General features: G+C 41.6%; 1 protein-coding gene across 5 annotated transcripts in view; it reads left to right on the top strand.

The window, feature by feature from the left end:
- Window positions 1-5,054: 5,054 nt before the first annotated feature.
- The window catches only part of LOC135246858 (Fc receptor-like protein 5), a 64,004-nt gene continuing 47,867 nt past the window's right edge, over window positions 5,055-21,191 (top strand). For 4 of the 5 annotated variants that reach the window (XM_064320148.1, XM_064320146.1, XM_064320144.1 and 1 more), the window contains exons 1-4: window positions 5,055-5,460; window positions 6,401-6,424; window positions 6,763-7,020; window positions 8,255-8,545. In XM_064320148.1, coding sequence (XP_064176218.1) covers window positions 5,430-5,460; window positions 6,401-6,424; window positions 6,763-7,020; window positions 8,255-8,545 — 604 coding nt within the window. In that variant the 5' untranslated portion in view covers window positions 5,055-5,429. Of the gene's footprint in view, window positions 5,461-6,400; window positions 6,425-6,762; window positions 7,021-8,254; window positions 8,546-19,803; window positions 21,115-21,191 lie in introns of those variants that run through there. The other variant, XM_064320143.1, reaches the window with a different exon arrangement.

Here is a 21,191-nt window from a genome sequence, read left to right as displayed (position 1 = left end):
CATTATACTGTGCTATCGCTCATGCTAACATAATAGCAGTGTCTTTGGAAGTTCATCACATTTGCTGTCCTTTCTGAACTGATGTTGCTTTAAAGCAGTATCTGTTCAAATGCCTACATAAGGATCATATAGTTTTAAAGTGCCCTAGGGTTCTGTTGACGCATGGTGCTCAATGGACAGTGGTCACTCCTGGCTCTGGGCTGATGTATAATGCTCGTGTCCAGGAGACCTCTGGATTGAAACAGTGCTGCTGCAGTCATTAATGCATGTTATGAAACATTTCTAATAGGAATCAATAAAATGTATACAACACAATAAACGTTGATATAACGCACTTAAATAATAACTTATTGAGATAACCTTTGTTTTTTATAAGCTCCCTGACATGGAATGGACACCTAGCTGTTTACCTGACTATAAACACAAACATACGGACTTTCACATTTCTCCAGAGGAAGAAAGTGCTGCATCACACATTATTTGTGAATAATATTTCTGTAAATAATATTCTATACATCATTTAGCATTCAAACAGAGATACATTATAAACTTTATGGTTTTCTGAGACCTTAAAAGTTGCAGAAAGAGTGTGGTTACAGTATGATTTCAGAAGCAGTTGACTCTTACTCTGCCAAGTTTCTGTTTATGACCAAAAGGCTCAATTTTGGTCAAACCAGACAATTGATTTACACAATTGCTCTCACTAAGGCCTTTGTTTGTGCAGCATTTCCAAAGAGTCTGTTGGTATGACGGTGTGATTGTATGGTTGAATATGAGAAATGGTGATCTCAAAAAGCAACTATATTCAAACTGTGATCCTTGGGCTCTTCTTTGCCTCCCTCATCATCTTCCTCGCAGGGTGGGGGGACCATATGTATCCAAACGTTGCCGCTTCTTTTACAGGAATATTGCTGATATTTACAAATCCTTCAAGATGGAGTCTTCAAGCACATTAGTCAATCCTCTTCCCAGACACCTCTCCCCCATCTCTCTCTCTGCATCCTCTCCTCTTCTCTCTCTTTACCAAGTCTCTTGTTTCTGTTATCTCCTCTCATACTCTATCTTCCAGGTCACATCTCCAGTCTGTTCTGACCCCTGGTGGTGGAATGAGCTTCCCACTGATGTCAGGACTGCAGAAACCCTGCTCATCTCCCACTGTAGTCAGGACAGCAGAAACCCTGCTCATCTTCCCACTGCAGTCAGGACAGCAGAAACCCTGCTCATCTTCCCACTGCAGTCAGGACAGCAGAAACCCTGCCCATCTTCCCATTGCAGTCAGGACAGCAGATACCCTGCTCATCTTCCCACTGCAGTCAGAACAGCAGAATCCCTGCCCATCTTCCACTGTATACTGAAGACTCAGCCCCACAGATTCCACCATGGCTCCCCTAACCTACTTTTTTTCTTTATATTTCCTTTAGAATAATGTTACTGGTTCAGCTGTGAAAAGATAAGTTATCTGTCTAATGGTACTTGCATTTATCACAGTATAACAGTTGTTTTGTAGGGTAATATTACACTTATTAGTTATAAATGAGCATCTATGCCTTCTTAGTGAATTGCCACCTATTTATTTACTTGTCTTTCTCCAGGTTGCAGTTCAGGAGAAACTTGGTAAGAAGGACACTATCAGTTGTTTTTTTAATTGGTATCTCAGATCATGGCAGAACATTAATTACCCCTCTTTTCCCTCATATTCAAAGCAAAATCAGCAAGCGATGTCCTTGAGCCGAAGAGACGGATGGCCATGTCTCGGGAGAAATATCTGGAGCACCACATGAAGAAGGCCTCCTAGATTATTAGATGATTGTTTGTACTGTTTAGAGAACCTCAAGGAGGCATTCACATCCACCTGGCCTCCTGTGGTTAAGACCACACCCACACCATGGCAGGCATATGAACCCCACACCTGTACAACACAATCAAAGCCCTTTACTACTGAGACGGTTTACATTTCTGTTTAACAGATCAGAAAACTCTATAGCATAGTTAATACATTCACTGCATTTTCCTATTAAAAATTTAAAAAATATCAAATAATTTTATGCTTTTGGAGGTTCAATGTACATGGCAACAAAGCGAGTGAAATTCAGTGTTTATTAAATGAGGAAATGAGGTCACAATGAAATACTGTTGGGATGCTGTGTAATTCTCAACTGAGCATCAGTGCAGCCCTGCAGTGTCAGGAAGCACACACCCTGGTGGTTGGGAGGAGTATTGCAGTGATTGTCAGCCCATTCTAAAAGTAAAACAATGGTATGTGAGAACATAGTAAATGGTAAATGGACTGCATTTATATAGCGCTTTTATCCAAAGCGCTTTACAATTGATGCCTCTCATTCGCCAGAGCAGTTAGGGGTTAGGTGTCTTGCTCAAGGACACTTCGACACGCCCAGGGCGGGGTTTGAACCGGCAACCCTCCAACTGCCAGACAATCGGTCTTACCTCCTGAGCAATCCCACCAGCACATCCCTTACATCTGAGAGGTTACAGAACACCTTCACTTCCCCACATGCATTAATTCCCCAAGCTGTCACAACAAAAGAGAATTTAGTTCTCACTTGACTGTCTGATGAAATGAAGATTCTTTAATTTTGAAAATGGATAAGGTGAGAACATAGGTAATTGGATATTGGGGGCAATAGTGTGTGAAGTGAGATTGGGGTAGTTGGAGCAACATTCATATCCATTATACCTGGCAATGGTAGATGCTGGCAGGTGAGTGTCTGTGTTGTGAAAGGCCTGCATATTTTCACCACTAGGTGTCAGTAAACTCCCACTAAAATCCCATTTCAGTGACTGTGGGTAAGTGATGGTCTTTCTCCAGGACATAACCAGACTTCTGTTCACTGGTTCTGCCTTTCAGCAGGTCAACAGAAATGGCACGAAATAAACGAGTGTCTGTACGTCAGGAGTAGCGCTGTCTCCTAAATTTATTGGGCCGGCACTATCGGAGTAATGGGGGTTGGGCGCGCATGTGGAATGCTGATGGCAGAACAGAATCATTTGTAGACTGCCAGAGAGGTGGGAGATCTCTGGCGTTTACTGAGAGAATTAGTTGAGCAGAACGGGTATAAAATTAAAGGTGCATGTAGGATCGGTGAGGATAAAGAGATTCCCCCAGGGGGGTGGGACGGGGTGGAGATTCCTTGTGTGCCAGTTAATTTTATTTTGGTTTATTCTTGGTGGCCAGGTCTGTGTTGTGTCTCGAGATACTTTTAACCTTTGGTACAGCACCTTTGTGTGGTGTCCGTGATGTGATTGATTGTGCTTGTAACCTGGACGAGGGGCGGCAGACGGGGGGAGAAGCCCTAGCCTGGAAGCCAGAGTGTACAGCGGCGTTGGCAAAACTGCGGACCAGGCTGTGGCGCTGTGGGAAGTTGGAACAGGAAGTGCAGCAGTTTCTTGAGAAGTCTTTAGTTTATTCAAAGCTCAGAGTGCAGTAACTCCGCCCCCTCCATCTGTTTGCTCTTCAGATTCCCACATAGTGGTTCTTAGCTATGACCTAACACAGCTCTTCTGCTGCAGCCAATCAGCTCCCAAGCCTGGAGATACAGACAGAACACAAATGACTCTGTGGCCAAGCAGCCATGAAGTCCGCATATGCAAGAAGGGTGGAGCCAGTTAGACTGTTTCGGAGCTGGTGGAGCATGGTGGCCAGATGTTGGGCTTTGACTGGGCATTGTTGGGCATTGTTTTTGCAGAGGTCATTATAGTAGAACCTCTACTCTCCATCACCATCAGGGAATCCGTGATGCCGGATAGAAGAACATTTTGGATAGTAGAGTGTACCCCAAAGATAAGGCAGGAGCCAAATTAGTGCAGTATTTATTTATTTTTTTAACTCAATTGATTTTTTTATTGCTCATGGGCCCCACCTGCTGGCCAAATTATTTTTCAATAGCTTCTATTTTCAAGTAAATGTCAGAGGGACATGCACTGTAAGTTCAAAGGAGCACAGACAAGCACCCCATCCTGTGTAAGTTTGTAAGCACACAGACTAGCACCTCAATCTTGTGTACGTTCTTTAGTGCACAGACAAGCATGCCCATCTTTTCAAATGAATGCAACCAGCCTGCTGCTTGACTATTGAGTCTGACCAATCAGAGGAGCTGCTATGTTGTGATGATGTGGGACGGTACTCCTCACAAACTGATGCCACCTTTCTGTGGACCACACTACAGCCTCTGGACAGCACAGTAGCCAATCACATACTCCCAGGGCTTCACTCTAGCCAATTGTGAGCTGTCCTGCGGGTCCAACATTCACAGTCAGCTCTGGCACAGTCAGGTATTTTAGACCATGCAGTGTTTCATTTCACAGAGGACCAGTGCATTTAAGCAAGGTTCTGCCCTAAAGTCTCTCTGATTCCCTCTGATAACGAGTGAAGTTCTGCACTTTTTCTTTAGTTTATAAAAAAGAAGAGAAGAACACATGAAGCTGGTTTGCTGTGCAGGACCTACTTCCTTATTTTTGCTCTCACAAACAGAGCCCCCCAAAAGTGTTATAATGGTAGAGGGAAATTGGTTATTTTTGCTCTGTGCTTACGGTATTTGGATATGAATATGAGACAAAAGTACAGTCACCTTTTAATATCATGGTATGTGTGTTACCATTTCACAGAAACTGCTGTCTTTGTGTTGAGTCCCCCTATTTTCAGCAGTGTAAAAGTAAAAAACAAGGTTACAGTTAAAAAGCAGAAGTTCTTTCCTCCACACTTTCAGCTTTCCATTGCTTTGGTTTTTATTTTTTTATTTTTTTGTCTCATCTGTTCATAAAACTGCTTCAAAACTCTTCAGGCTTGTCTTTGTATTTTTTGGCAAATTCTAATCTGGCCTTTTGATTCTTGATGTTGATGTGAGGTTTTGCATTTTGCTGTTTAGCCTCTATAATTCTGCTCTCAGAGTCTTCTGCATTTGGCGGCTTGCTATATTTTTACCCCTGCCCTCTGGAGACTGCTGGTGACATCACTGACTGTAGTTTTAGGGTTCTCCTTCACAACTCTCCACAGGATTAATCTGTCATCAACTGCAGTACAACTCATACAGGTACTTAGAGTTGTCTGTAGCCTACACAACTCACATACAAGTTTGGATAGTTTATTCTGTTTGGCACTGTGAGTGCCTGTGGGTTTTCTGGCTTCTGTTGTTGGTGGCTTTTTGTCAGTAGACAGGAAATGTAAGAGTGATCTTCTGCACATATATATTTAAATTTAGTTGATTTTAGTTACAGGAAAGCGGAAGGTAAAGCAGTGATGAAGTAGAAGGGTGGGAGGTTCTGTGAGAATTTTTTCGCAACTTGCTGTTCACACAAGCAGATAAGAAAAGAATGCATTAGAGGTGCTGTACAGTATGTATAATAGCCCAGGGGTTTCTTTTTTATCGCTCTTTTGATCACTGAAGTTGAAGCACTAACCTTCCTCTTGAATCATGCAGGCAAACAGAGGGGTCACATTGATCTGTGAGTACTACCGAATCAGTTTTTTAATGTAAAGGTTTTTAACAGACAAGTATGTTTTTGTGGTGAAATTTGCATTTGATTGAAAATAAAAACAACAACAACACATTTGTTAAATTATGCTTAAATAAATAAGAATGATTTGACCTCACTAATACTAAAATGCTCTACAGCATTTGGGCTGCATTGGAATGACCTGCGTTATGGGAAAAGAAGAAAAGTATGAGTGAAGAAGTATGCTTTGGCTTCAGAAGATAACATACCTTGAATGATCACTAACAATTTTTTGTGCAAGAAGAAATACAATCGTATTTATTTGTTATTTGAAAGAGACATCGGGCAGTTAGTAACTGCCACAGAATTAGCTTGATAACTAAATTTCATCTGTAGACCCTTGGCAGGTGGGAAAGTGGGATAATTTACAAAAAATATGTACAAGCAGCAATTTGCAATTATAATGAAAAGGTTGGTGTGCATCAATACACACTAGCAGTAAAATAAAAAATATAAATAATCGCAAAAGGTACCAATGTAGCATATCGTGCTACAAAAAAATAATAAAACAAAAAATTACATGATGTAAGGTATAACAATTGTACTTAATAACACATCAGTGGTGATATGTAACTGGCTTTTTAACCAGAACTTTCAGTGTATTTTTGCACAGAACATGTAAAGGCTTCAAATATGTTCACACAAACAGATATACGCTCCATTCAAACTGATCATTGCCGAACTCAAACACTGACTGGTGGACCTGAGTTTACCCAACTTCCACAGTACTGCATGGATGACATCTTGAAATCAAACAGCAATGATGGGGATGTATTTAGGCTTTATTTGGAACATATTTATGGTTTTGTATTTTTCTTGCTCTTATTGCATTTCATTGGCCATTTCGATGATGATGTCAATGATTCCTGTCTTTTTTTTTTTTTTTTAGTGCTGAGTCTAATGACAAGACTGGGTGAGTGTTACTAGATTTTAAAACAAACCCCACCTTCTATTACCTTATTCAGACAGTTTAGTGAAACTTATGATTGATAACAGAATGTCATGCTTCACAATAAGACTAACAGCATTATGATGTGATTAATTTGACTGCATATGTGGACGGTAACGTAGAAATATTATTCTGTGAGACTCGAGGCATGTCCTACAGTAGGGGTTCATACAGAGATCACAAACAGAAGCAGTTCTATACTGTTCTAAACAAATGAAGCTGAGGCATTAATGAGGACCCTATAAACATGTCATGAGTATTTAAACACATGTACTGATGTAGTGCATGCGCTGCTTGTACAGGGAGCCCAAAGGATGTACTGACTCTGCAGCCTAACTGGCCCCTGTTCTTCACTGGAGAGACCGTCACTCTCAGGTGTTCGGGACGGCCATTCAGACATTATGGATTCAGGTGGTCCAGACATGAATCAAATATTTGGGTGGAAAAGCACATATCCCAGGAAAACATCTACACCATCGCACCTGTTACTGAAGCCCACAGTGGTGAATACACGTGTGCTGCTGAATCCAGGAGTGATCCTGTCAGACTGAACGTGTCAGGTGAGTCACAACTGGTCAGCAGCAGAAGACTGGTGGTCACACTCGTCCCACAGAGAGACCATATTTAACACATTTATTCAATCTTCCCCAGTGCACATTGTGCTTCCCGTACCAGCTCATTTATTACAGGCAAATATAAAATTAACTTATTTTCACTTAAATGGGCTGGGTATACTACCAATTGAGTTGAGCTTCTGCCTGTCACACTGTTTGTACTGTTAATATTTGAGCTTCTGTATGTTTAAATCCATGAAATGTAGCCTTTTCTATCTGTTATGGTAGAATGAGAGAACCTACTACTTTAGCTCTTTGTCTCAACCCCAATCAGAGCATGCCTGTCCCTCTGTAGTCATGTCTACACTCCACTAGCAAAGTTGGATATAAAAGTTGTGTAAATTGCCCTGGGTATGAGCATCTGCTAATGCCTGTAATCTAATGAGCAGTAAGAGCTGTGACACAGTCTGTCCGTCTTCACAGCCTCGCCCACACCCATTCTGAGATAGTCACATGCTTTCACAGTACATGGATAAGCGAACCGTGTTCTACTGTATCACAGATTAAAGCCAGTTTGCACTGTGCGTTTGATGATGCCATTATTAGGAACCTGCGGGAGAGATTCAGTCTGTTCTCTCTGTTATAGAGATACCCCCACCTCTCCTGACTGTCTCTCCACACAGGCAGTTATATGCAAGAGAACACGTCAGTCTCTCTTGTAAGGTTACAGTGACTTCAGCTGGCTGGGAATATTACTGGTAAAAAGGAACTGGATCACATGCCATTGCCCATATTTCCAGAACATCTAAAGGCTCTTACACCCTCAGAGCTGCTGCTCTTACACACACAGGGGGGAGACCCAGTCTGATACACAGAGTGTAGTTACCCTACCCAAATACAGGTATCAGGTGAGTGCTGATTGGTACACAGAGTACAGTAACCCCACCCACATACAGGTATCAGTTGAGTGCTGACAGGCATTATTCAGTATGCAAAATTGGCACATTCCCATAATGCACTTGGTCCAACTGCTGTGATGATTCTGGGGTCCTGTTCCTTAGTTTAATTCTTGTACCATCACGATCAGGATTAGAGCATTTTCATTTCTGTTAATATCATTGAAAATAGGAATGCAGCTGCCCTGATTTTTGTCCTTCATTTAGGGTGATTTGGTTTTTCCATAGTCATAAAAACACTGGCATGACAACAGAACTGTGACCCAGTCTGTTTCTTTCTACAGCACTGCCTAAAGCCACTCTGACGGTAGAGCCAAAATGGCGCCCACTGTACAATGGAGAGACTGTCACCCTGAGGTGTGAGGTGAACTCCTACAGCAACTGGACATATTCCTGGTACAAAGACCAGACCCAAATGGCTGTGTCCCAGACTGCTGGTCACAGTGTAACTGGTAACAGTCTCACCATCCCTGCTGCTGCTGGGTCTGACCAGGGGCAGTACTGGTGTGAGGGGAGGCTGGAGGGGAGAAATGTGACATCACAGCGCAGCAACTCCATCACTCTGACTGTTGCAGGTGAGTCTCAGATACGCTTTCAATATGAATATATCACATGCTCTATTGGATTCAGATCTGGGGACTGTGCAGGTCATTGGAGTAAAATGAAGTCGCTGTCTTGTTTGTTGAACCAGCTAGAGGTGGCATGTGCTTTGTGACATGGCACATTGCCTTTTGGAAGTATCCACTTGATATAAGGTAGACTGTGGTCATATAGGGATGCACATGGTCCACTACAATGCTTAAGTATGTTCTGGCACTCAACTGATGCTCAGTTGGTATTAAGGGGCCTAATGTGTGTCACATAAACGCACAATTACACTACCACTACCAGCCGTTACTGCTGACACAAAGCAGGATGGGATTTTTATGCAGTATGGATTCATCCTGTTTTGCCAAATTTAGACCCTACCATCTACATACGTGTCGTAGCAGAAATTGAGATTCGTCCAGACATTTATCCATTCTTCAATTGTTTCGTTTTGGGTTGTGTACTCAGAGATGTCCTTCTGCGCAGCACTGTTGTAAACAGCTGTTATTTGACCATTTGTTGCCTTTCTGCTAGCTTGAATAAGTCTGCCCATTCTACTCCGACGCTATAATTAATAAGGTATTTTCACCCATAGAACTGCTACTCACTGAACTTTTTGTTTATTGCACGACTCTCTGTAAATTTCAGACATGTTATTGGGATTCTAATGAACTCAGCAGTGCTAGAGGCTTTGTATAATTATCCTAATTTCAATGATATTCAGCTTATACTCACACTATAGAGAATAAAAATATTCTGTGAATGATTTCACATATGTAATTTTCTTTTGAAGTTATGCTTCAAATATTTATATTTTATGAAATATTGCACAGGACCACCTATTGATTCAAAGATAATTAATCTTTCTGCCATGGTTCTTTTTCCCTTGCATTTTATACACAACTGTTTCCTCCTCAGTCACATCTACATTCTGACAGAAGAAACTGTGACCCAGTCTGTCTCCTTTCCACAGCCCTGCCTAAACCCACGCTGGAGGGGAGAACTGTGACATCACAACCCAGCGACTCCATCACTCTGACTGTAGCAGGTGAGTCTCAGGTAGGCTTTCAAATTATATATAAAACTTTATCCTTAAAATATTTACATTACTTTCCATTCACTTACCATACATAGGAGCAACAAACAGTATAACAATTTATACTATGGCTTGGACAAATATTTAATTCCGATTGGTTGACAGCCATGTCAACCAATCGTTTTATTCGTGTTTGTGTATAGGCATGGCAATGTGGGTAATTTTGCCTCATTATGGTGTCAAATCACTACACGAAGACTTTCAATTTGTTGACTTAGAAATCCTGAAATAAAAGGAAACTTAACACCACTTTATTAAAAAGATAGATAGAAAGCAGATAGAAAGCGTTTTTTTATCCAGAAAATATCTCAGTTTGAACACATTTTACATTTATGTGGTCAGGGGTGCAGCATTTATTAAGCTTGGAGATATTAACGTATCGTAGTTATGTGTATGAGAATATATGACACAGCTCACTGTCTTCCCACTATACCAGTTGCTAAATGCATCATGACAATAGTCGTGCACTTTGTTTATCATTGTTAATGTCTTTTCTCTTTTCTAATATTTTTGATGGCTGATAGTGAGACTACTCTGCATACATAAGAAAAGAGAAACACTGGTGCCATCTATCATTACCAGAGAAACCATATTTAGTGAAGTGGCAGATGTGTACATAATGGGGTTAGTTTTGTAATTAATTAAATGTCTTTAAAAATACCTTTTTATTTTAATTTTTCCACGCATTTTAGTTGTAGCCATAGTATAAGAGAGATTAACCACTTCATGTCAGGCCATATATTCTTGTATATGCACAGGTTTATATCCTCCACATATCCCTCATCTCTGTGTCTCTCCACAGGTAGCTGTATACTGCTATTCGGTCTGGGAGCTGCTCCTCTGCTGCTGGCCTCCATTATACTGTGTGTGAAATGGTGCAGGAGACCAGGTGATGTCATTTTACAGGGGAACACATATAAAAACAACATGTGTTTCAAGTTTCAGGCTGCAACACTGTTCATTCTCACTCCCAGTTCTCTCCCTCTGTTGTGTTTATACATGTTTGTTGATGTGCAGGGTCGTCTAATGAAGCAGCTGTCAAATACACTGAAGAGAATGTGGAAGTTGACTTATAAAACCTTCACACAGAAGCTGGATCAGTGTGCTCATGTGGAATGAAGAACGTTTGAGAGCTCAGGATTATTTTTCAATGTGATGCTTCTCAGCTTGCAGGAGGGGAAATCCTGATTGGGGGTGCAGTTATGGGGACACTCAGTGAGTTTTGGGAATGAAGCAGTCGTGCCTTTAGAGTGCAGGATCTGTATAATATATCTGAGGTTCTGATTCACCAGAGCTGCACTTGTGGTCTTTGTCTAAGTTAGTCTGCTTTCATTGCCGTATGTTGGTTTCAGGACCTACGTTGAACTTTATATATTATGTAGTGAACTCGCCGCAAGCTTACATACAGCCTAAACAGCTGAGACTCTGCAACATACTCAACATGCATTTCATGTGTCTGCTTTTATTAGTATTACATTAAATGGAATTTAAAGTGTGTTCTTTTTTGTTCCTTCTTTATTTTGTTAACATAAGAAATAAATGAAAAAAATAAACATGTAATGCAACATCCCCAATAGGTCAGTTATACCACCTTCCACTGTGGTGAACAACACAATCTAATCCAAGTGTTAGGAGGAGAAACCGAACAGGAATGCTGAGCTGAATGTGGACAGAGAAGCTGAGGGCTCGATTGTTTTTATTATATTAATTTTATATAATTACTGTTAATACTTCTACTTTAATAACAATGTTACCAGTCATAACTTTCTTGTGTTCATTCTTCGTGGGGATGAATTGTGACAAACAAATATTAATAAATAAGTAGGCTAAAGCTGGCATTTGTCTCTCTTGATGCTATATTATGCTGATTCCACCATATTATTTTGACTACATTTTCATTTTGATATTGCTTGTAATAGCGTATCGTCATTAAAAATGTTATTAGTTGCGGTATTTCTGTCTTTGCATGATGGAGTTTTCGATGATAACTAAGAGTAATCACATATGAAAAATAAATAGGCCATCATAAATAAAAAATGAGAATAGCTGAATTTAATTTGATTTTAAATAATTGTTCAGCACCAATTGGCCAGGGCAATGAAGGGATAGGCTGTTGGCTTGGCAAGCATTTTTGAGGAAGTAGACTATAAGTGATATACATTATCGGCATTTAGCAGACACTGTTATCCAGAGCGACTAGCACAACTTTTACTTTGCATCTACATTGGATCCATTTATACAGCTGGACCTATAGTGAAACAATGCAGGCTAGGTACCTTGCTCAAGGGTACAATGGCTGTGTCCTACACGGGAATCAAACCTGTGACCTTTGGGTTACAAGACCAGCTCTACTCATTATACTGTGCTATCGCTCATGCTAACATAGCATAATAGCAGTGTCTTTGGAAGTTCATCACATTTGCTGTCCTTTCTGAACCAATGTTGCTTTAAAGCAGTATCCGTTCAAATGCCTACATAAGGATCATATAGTTTTAAAGTGCCCTAAGGTTCTGTTGATGCGTGGTGCTCAATGGACAGCGGTCACTCCTGGTTCAGGGCTGATGTATAATGCTCGCGTACAGGAGACCTCAGGATTGAAACAGTGCTGCAGTCATTAATGCATGTTATGAAACATTTCTAATAGGAATCAATAAAATACATACAACACAATAAACGTTGATATAATGCACTTAAATAATAACTTATTGAGATAACCTTTGTTTTTTATAAGCTCCCTGACATGGAATGGACACCTAGCTGTTTACCTACCTATAAACACAAACATACGGACTTCCACATTTTTCCAGAGGAAGAAAGTGCTGCATCACACATGCGCTCTGGCGTATGCACACACTGTTATTTTCCTGCCACTCACAGGGGGAAAGCTGCAGAACGGTTATAAAATACACAAGCATGTCGTACTTCTCTGATTACCTCCTCTAGAAAAAAAAATTAAAGTACCAATATAGCGGGCGCTGCGGCTCATTAGCTTCTCTTCATGAGCATGTGATCAGAGTACAGAAACCACGCGAACGTCTCCAACCTGCAGCTCCGTCTGTATCTCGAGCAGAGGAGAGAGGAGCATGGCACTAAAATGCAGACGCACATGGTAACCGTTGCAGCTTCCTGCAGCTGTGTTTGGGTTAGGACACTCTGCGATTTCAGAGGGGATGGCAGCCGCTCTGAGAGCTTCTCAGTGTCACAGTTAAATGTGTAACTTTCACAGCTTTCTTCAGGTCAGCGTAGTTCATCTGGGCATGCGAGAGTAATGAAAATTTCTATTGTAAGAAATCTGTCTCTGATGCCAATATGCCTGCTGGCCACACATTCCCTTGATCTTATCATTATCACAATACAGTTGGTACAATGGTAGAATAGCGACTGGGAGTGAGAGATTGGGAACCATCCAAGCCAACAGACGTGCTAATTCAATCACAACAGGACAGCCAATACACTATGGTCTAATTGATAAGTGTTACAAAACTGACTATATCCTTCTTAGTATGTGTATTCAACACTCCTGATCAAAGCTTTTAAAACAAATAAGAAGCAGCCTCTGGAAAGGTTTGTGGTTCAGTCGGACTCTGCTGAATCCAAAGTGTCATTCGTGCGTTTTGTCACAGCTGGTATTGGAAATAAACTTTGAACATTTTCATCACGTTCGAGAGACGTCCATTTTTCCTTACACTATTGCCAATTTCACCTCAGCCAACATGATCAATTTGTGAATAATATTTCTGTAAATGTCATATTCCTGTGTTCCTGTCTGTGTTTCCCTTGTTGGGCCGCCAGATGGCGGCACTTCTGTTTTGTGTCCTGCTCCCCTCCTGTTGATTGTATGATTGTTTCAATTGTCTCCCATCATTGTTCCCACCTGTGTCTTATCCCCTCCTTCTGGTTTGATTGTTTTTTGAGTTCACCTGTGTCTTGTTACCCCTGTCTATTTAAGTTCTCTGTTCCCTTGACTCGGGTGCTGGTTCCTTGTGTTTGTTTCCGATGTTGCAAACTGTATGTACCTGCTTGTATTTTGTGCCTGACTGTGTTTTGTTTGACCTTCCCTTGTGCTCTGCCTTCCCGTGTTCTGCCCTGCTTGTGTTTGTTCCCGAATTCTATTTGTTACAAACCGTTTGTACCTGCCTGTATTTTGTTCCTGACTTGTGTTTCGTTTGACCTTCCCTTGTGCTCTGCCTTCCCGTGTTCTGCCCCGCCTGTGTTTTTGAGTTCCTGTTGTTTTCTGTTTCATTAGATTATTTTTTGAGTTTGTGTTTCACCTGCCTGTATTTTGTTCCTGACTTGTGTTTTTGACCTTCCCTTGTGCTCTGCCTTCCCGTGTTCTGCCCTGTCTGTGTTTTTGAGTTCCTGTTTTCTGTTTCATTAGATTATTTTTTGAGTTTGTGTTTTAGCCCATTGTGGCCTTGTCTGTTCCCTGTTTGTTCACCTTTCGTTAGTAAAGTCTTTGTTAATTTTCCCTTTTTGAGTTTCGTTTTTTTTTTCCCCACTCTGCGCCTGGGTCCCAGCACCCGTACCATGACAGTAAATAATATTCCATACCTCATTTAGCATTCAAACAGAGTTACATAATAAACTGTAGGGTTTTCTGAGACCTTAAAAGTTGCAGAAAGAGTGTGGTTACAGTATGATTTCAGAGGCAGTTGACTCTTACTTTGCGAAGTTTCTGTTCATGACCAAAAGGCTCAATTTTGGTCAAACCAGACAATTGATTTACACAATTGCTCTCACTAAGGCCTTTGTTTGTGCAGCATTTCCAAAGATCCTGTTGGTATGACAGTGTGATTGTATGGTTGGATATGAGACTTGGGGATCTCAAAAAGCAACTAAATTCAAACTGTGATCCTTGGGCTCTTCTTTGCCTCCCTCATCATCTTCCTCACTGGGTGGGGGTGTCATGTCCAACTTTGCCGCTTCTTTTACAGGAAGGTTGCTGATATTTACAAATCCTTCAAGATGGAGTCTTCAAGCACATTAGTCCCCAGACAACCCTCCCCCATTCCCAACTCAGTACCCCTCCCCCTTCTCTCTTTCTCCATCCTCTCCTCTTCTCTCTCTTTACCAATCTCTTGTTTCTGTTATCTCCTCTCATACTCTATCTTCCAGGTCACATCTCCAGTCTGTTCTGACCCCTGGTGGTAGAATGAGCTTCCGACTGCTGTCGGGACTGCAGAAACCCTACCCATCTTCCCACTGCAGTCAGGACAGCAGAAGCCTTGCCCATCTTCCCACTGCAGTCAGGACAGCAGAAGCCTTGCCCATCTTCCCACTGCAGTCAGGACAGCAGCAGCCCTGCTCATCTTCCCACTGCATTCAGGACAGCAGAAACCCTGCCCATCTTCCCACTGTAGTCAGGACAGCTGAAACCCTGCCCATCTTCCCACTGCAGTCAGGACAGCAGAAACCCTGCCCACCTTCCCACTGTATACTGAAGACTCAGCCCCACAGATTCCAGCATGGCTCCCCTAACCTACTTTTATTTCTTTGGATTTCCTTTAGAATAATGTTACAGGTTCAGCTGTGTAAAGATAAGTTATCTGTCTAATGGTACTTTCATTTATCACAGTATAACAGTTGTTTTGTAGGGTAACATTACACTTATTAGTTATAAATGAGCATCTATGCCTTCTTAGTGAATTGCCACCTATTTATTTATTTTTTCATTTTTATTTTTTATTCATTATGACCCGAGATTTGGTCCCCGTATTTGTTCCCCTGAGAATCTTTTCTTCCTCCTGGGGAGGTTGTGACCTCACTCGCTGGATTCCTAAGGATTCAGACTGGGTCTGTATATATATATATATAGTTCAGACCCGGTTCCTGTTTTAGTAAAGGGTTTATGTGACTATATCTCTTATCAGAACCATAAAATAAAAATAAAAAATTGAATCCATATTTTTAAATACAGAAATTTCCTCTGATTTTCATAATGGGCAATGAAACATTTGTAGACCTGGCTACAGGCAGTTCAGTCGTGTTTCTCGTTGCGTAACCTGCTGTTCAAATCTGAATTACGACAAAATGTTATATTTTATTTTTTAAAAACAAACAAGTATTCATGTATGAAGGCAAGTAAGCAATCTCAGCAACTTGTGGATTCCTCTGTGACGCTTTTGACAACTCACAAACTGCATTGGGTCATGATTCCGAATTCGAATGAACTGGTTATGCGCCGGTTTTATATTTAAACGCGTTTCCAGAATCCAGCCGTTAGTTCACGAGTGCGCTTTTTTATATACAGATTGTGGCCAGGTCATGGCAGAACATTACCCCTCTTTTCCCTCATATTTGTCAAGGTGCGTGCGTGGGGGGTTAGGACCCAAATGCAGAGGTGGAGGGAAAAACTCAAAACTCCAAAAAGGTCAGAACAAGACTTTACTCAACAAAAAATGAACAAAAGGGAACAAAAGGCCTCGCAGGGCAATTCTTCAAAAGAAAGGAAACTTCAGGAACACAGGTAAACCAAAAGTCCAAAAACACGTGGACAATAGAACATGGCAGGAACACATGGGGCAGGAACCAGATCAGGAGCAGACGCAATCAAACAACCAACAACACCGACAAACCAACAAGGATCCAGCACCTGAGTCCAGGGGGAAGGGAACTTAAATAGACAGACATTAACGAGACACAGGAGGGCACCATGAACAATCAGGCCACAGAGAGGGAGGGGAAAACGAGACACCCAGCAAACAATAATGGGATAATTGAAAACAATAATACAATTAAACAGGACACAAAACAGAAGTGCCGCCATCTGGCGGTCCAACAAGGAAACACGGACAGGAACACAGAACCATGACAATATTCAAAGCAAAAGCAGCAAGCGATGTCCTTGAGCAGAAGAGACGGATGGCCATGTCTCGGGAGAAATATCTGGAGCACCACATGAAGAAGGCCTCCTAGATTATTAGATGATTGTTTGTGCTGTTTAGAGACCCTTAAGGAGGCATTCACATCCACCTGGCCTCCTGTGGTTAAGACCACACCCACACCATGGCAGGCATATGAACCCCACACCCGTACAGCACAATCAAAGCCCTTCACTGCTGAGACGGATTACATTTCTGTTAGACCAGAAAACTCTATAGAATAGTTAACCCATTTACTACATTTACCAAACTACTGAGATCAGTCCAATAATTCCATATTTGTGACTCCTGCTATTAAAAATTAAAAAAATTAAATAATTTTACGCTTTTGGAGTTTCATTGTACATGGCAACAAAGCGAGTGAAATTCAGTGTTACTTAAATGAGGAAATGAGGTCACAAGGAAATACTGTTGGGATGCTGTGTAATTCTCAACTGAGCATCAGTGCAGCCCTGCAGTGTCAGGATGCACACACCCTGGTGGTTGGGAGGAGCGTTGCGGTGATTGTCAGCCCATTCTAAAAGTAAAACAATGGTATGTGAGAACAGTTGTTACTCACACATGGACACAGATGGGAAAGGAGATGTTTAGAGACGTTTGTGCAGCATGGCTGTGAGCTTCAGGAGCTCATTGGTCAGTGTCATGGCGGACATCACATATTAAGCAATAAGAACAGGGCTGACCACACTCAGATCGCACAGCTCCTGCAGCAGACTGACAGCATGGAGGAGGAGAGGAACAGGAGGCTCCAGCAGCATGAGAAAAAGATATCAGAGAAGATCCAGAGGGAAGTGGAAGAAGAGAAGAAATAAGAAGAGGAAAATGACATAATAAAGGAGGGAGGGAATAGGCAGGAGCTCCAGGGAGTGACACAGATGAGAAAAACAGCAGGAGGATTGGGTGATTTAAGCATAATGTCAGAGGAAAGGGAAAATTCACACTGCATTTTTCTTAAGAGCTGAACCTCTCCTGGTCAAAACCCCTGTTATGTCATTACCTGGAGGCCTGGATGGATGACCTCGATCTTCTGCACCGCATTTTAATAAACATGGGCTGTTTATTTTTTCAGCTAATTTAACACCTCAGGCCATAATCTCTACAAACTCTATGATTATTTGCTTTAACAGATTCATATTTAGCCCGTCTTTAACTGTTGATACCAGGTTAGTATGAACCATTTTATCATCACTGTTTCAGTCTTTTTACTTTACTTGCTGTGTATTGGGAGGCATAGACTTGATATTGCCCATTTTTTAAATTTGCTGTTTTACTCGCTTGGTCACAGATGAGTACAGCATCAGCATTAACCCCCTGCAGGATATCTCACTCCGGTATAGAGACTTAAACATTAAAACAAAGAGAGGTTGGTATGACGTTATTGTCTAAGTTAAGTTTATTAATCAGTGTTGTTCATTTGTTTATTTAGTGGCCTCCCCTTGCTCTCATACCTTCTGTTTCTGTCTTGTATGAGGGTGTTGTTATAAGGCAAAAGTCACACATTTACACAGACAGTGGTGGAATGGTCACTGGTCACAGGTGTTTATCTCACCTGCAGGTCCAGGCACCATGAACATCTGACCACCAGCACATCCCCTACATCTGAGAGGTTACAGAACACCTTCACTTCCCCACATACATTAATTCTCCAAGCTGTCACAACAAAAGAGAATTTAGTTCTCACTTGACTGTCTGATGAAATGAAGATTCTTTAATTTTGAAAATGGATAAGGTGAGAACATAGGTAATTGGATTTTGGGGGCAATAGTGTGTGAAGTGAGATTGGGGTAATTGGAGCAACATTCATATCCATTATACCTGGCAATGGTAGATGCTGGCAGGTGAGTGTCTGTGTTGTGAAAGGCTTGCACATTTTCACCACTAGGTGTCAGTAAACTCCCACTAAAATCCCATTTCAGTGACTGTGGGGAAATGCCAGTCTTTCTCTGGGACTAAACCAGATTTCTGTTCACAGTTTCTGCCTTTCAGCAGGTCAACAGAAATGCCACGAAATAAACGAGTGTCTGTACGTCAGGAGTAGCGCTGTCTCCTAAATTTATTGTGCCGGAACTGCGGGAGTAATGGGGGCTGGGCGCACATGTGGAATGCTGATGGCAGAACAGAATCATTTGTGACTGCCAGAGAGGTGGGAGATCTCTGGTGTTCATTGAGAGAATTAGTTGAGCACAACGTGTATAAAATTAAAGGTGCATGTAGGATCGGTGAGGATAAAGAGATTCCCCCAGGGGGGTGGGACGGGGGGGAGATTCCTTGTGTGCCAGTTCATTTTATTTTGGTTTATTCTACGGTGGCCAGGTCTGTGTTGTGTCTCAAGATAATTTTAACCTTTGGTACAGCACCTTTGTGTGGTGTCAGTGTTGTGATTGGTTGTGCTTGTAACCTGGACGAGGGGCTTATCTGGCGGCAGACGGGGGGAGAAGCCCTAGCCTGGATGCCAGAGTGTACAGCGGCGTTGGCAAAACTGCGGATCAGGCTGGAGGCGCTGTGGGAAGTTGGAACAGGAAGTGCAGCAGTTTCTTGAGAAGTCTTTAGTTTATTCAGAGCTCAGAGTACAGTTACTCCACCCCCTCTATCTATTTGCTCTTCAGATTCCCACATAGTGGTCCTTAGCTATGACCTAACACAGCTCTTCTGCTGCAGCCAATCAGCTCCCAAGCCTGGAGAAACAGACAGAACACAAATGATTCTGTGGCCAAGCAGCCATGAAGTCCGCATATGCAAGAAAGGTGGAGCCAGTTAGACTGTCTCTGGGCTGACGGAGCATGGTGGCCAGATGTTGGGCTTTGACTGGGCATTGTTGGGCATTGTTTTTGCAGAGGTCATTATAGTAGAACCTCTACTCTCCATCACCATCAGGGAATCCGTGTTGCCGGATAGTAGAAAATTTTGTATAGTAGAGTGTACCCTAAAGATTATGCAGGAGCCAAATTACTTTTTATTTATTTATTTAATAATTATTGTTAAAAACTCAATGTATTATTTTATTACTCAAGTGCCCCACCTGCTGGCCAAATGATTTTACAATAGCTTCTATTTTCAAGTAAATGTCAGAGGGACATGCACTGTAAGTTTAAAGGAGCACAGACAAGCACCCCATCCTGTGAAAGTTTGTAAGCACACAGACTAGCACCTCAATATTCTGTACGTTTTTTAGTGCACAGACAAGCATCCCCATGCTGCTTGACTATTGAGACTGACCAATCAGAGGAGCTGCTATGTTATGATGGGACGGTACTCCTCACACACTGATGCCACCTTTCTGTGGACCACACTACAGCCTCTGGACAGCACAGTAGCCAATCACATACACCCAGGGCTTCACTCCAGCCAATTGTGAGCTGTCCTGCGGGTCCAACATTCACAGTCAGCTCTGGCACAGTCGGGTTTTTTAGACCATGCAATATTTCATTTCACAGAGGACCAGTGCATTTAAGCAAGGTGCTGCCCTAAAGTCTCTGATTCCCTGTGATAACGAGTGGAGTTCTGCACTTTTTCTTTAGTTTATAAAAAAGAAGAGAAGAAAACATGAAGCTGGTTTGCTGTGCAGGACCTACTTCCTTATTTTTGTTCTCACAAACAGAACCCCCCAAAAGTGTTATAATGGTAGAGGGAAATTGGTTATTTTTGCTCTGTGCTTACGGTATTTGGATACGAATATGAGACAAAAGTACAGTCAGCTTTTAATATCATGGTATGTGTGTTACCATTTCACAGAAACTGCTGTCTTTGTGTTGAGTCCCCCTATTTTCAGCAGAGTAAAAGTAAAAAACAAAAGATTACAATTAAAAAGCAGAAGTTCTTTCCTCCACACTTTCAGCTTTCCATTGCTTTCGATTGCATTTTTATTTTTTTATTTTTTTGTCTCATCTGTTCATAAAACTGTTTCAGAACTCTTCTGGCTTGTCTTTGTATTTTTTGGCAAATTCTAATCTGGCCTTTTGATTCTTGACGTTGATGTGAGGTTTTGCATTTTGCTGTTTAGCCTCTATAATTCTGCTCTCCGAGTCTTCTGCATTTGGCGGCTCGCTATATTTTTACCCCTGCCCTTTGGAGACTGCTGGTGACATCACTGACGGTAGTTTTAGGGTTCTCCTTCACAACTCTTCACAGGATTCCTCTGTCATCAACTGCAGTACAACTCATACAGGTACTTAGAGTTGTCTGTAGCCTACACAACTCACATACAAGTTTGGATAGTTTATTCTCTGTTTGGCACTGTGAGTGCCTGTGGGTTTTCTGGCTTCTATTGTTGGTGGCTATTTGTCAGTAGACAGGAAAGGTAAGAGTGATCTTCTGCAGATATATATTTAAATTTAGTTGATTTTAGTTACAGGAAAGCGGAAGGTAAAGCAGTGATGAAGTAGAAGTGTGGGAGCTTCTGGAAGAATTTTTTTGCAACTTGCTGTCCACACAAGCAGATAAGAAAAAAATGCATTAGAGGTGCTGTACAGTATATACAATAGCCCAGGGGTTTCTTTTTTATCACTCTTTTGATCACTGAAGTTGAAGCACTAAACTTCCTCTTGAATCATGCAGGCAAACAGAGGGGTCACATTGATCTGTGAGTACTACCGAATCAGTTTTTTAATGTAAAGGTTTTTAACAGACAAGTATGGTTTTGTGGTGAAATTTGCATTT

This window comes from Anguilla rostrata, unplaced genomic scaffold (genome assembly GCF_018555375.3).
Source record: "Anguilla rostrata isolate EN2019 unplaced genomic scaffold, ASM1855537v3 scaf0954, whole genome shotgun sequence".
NCBI classification, from domain to species: Eukaryota; Metazoa; Chordata; class Actinopteri; order Anguilliformes; family Anguillidae; genus Anguilla; species Anguilla rostrata.
Note: the sequence above shows the minus strand (reverse complement) of the source record. Positions and strands in the feature narration are given on the sequence as shown.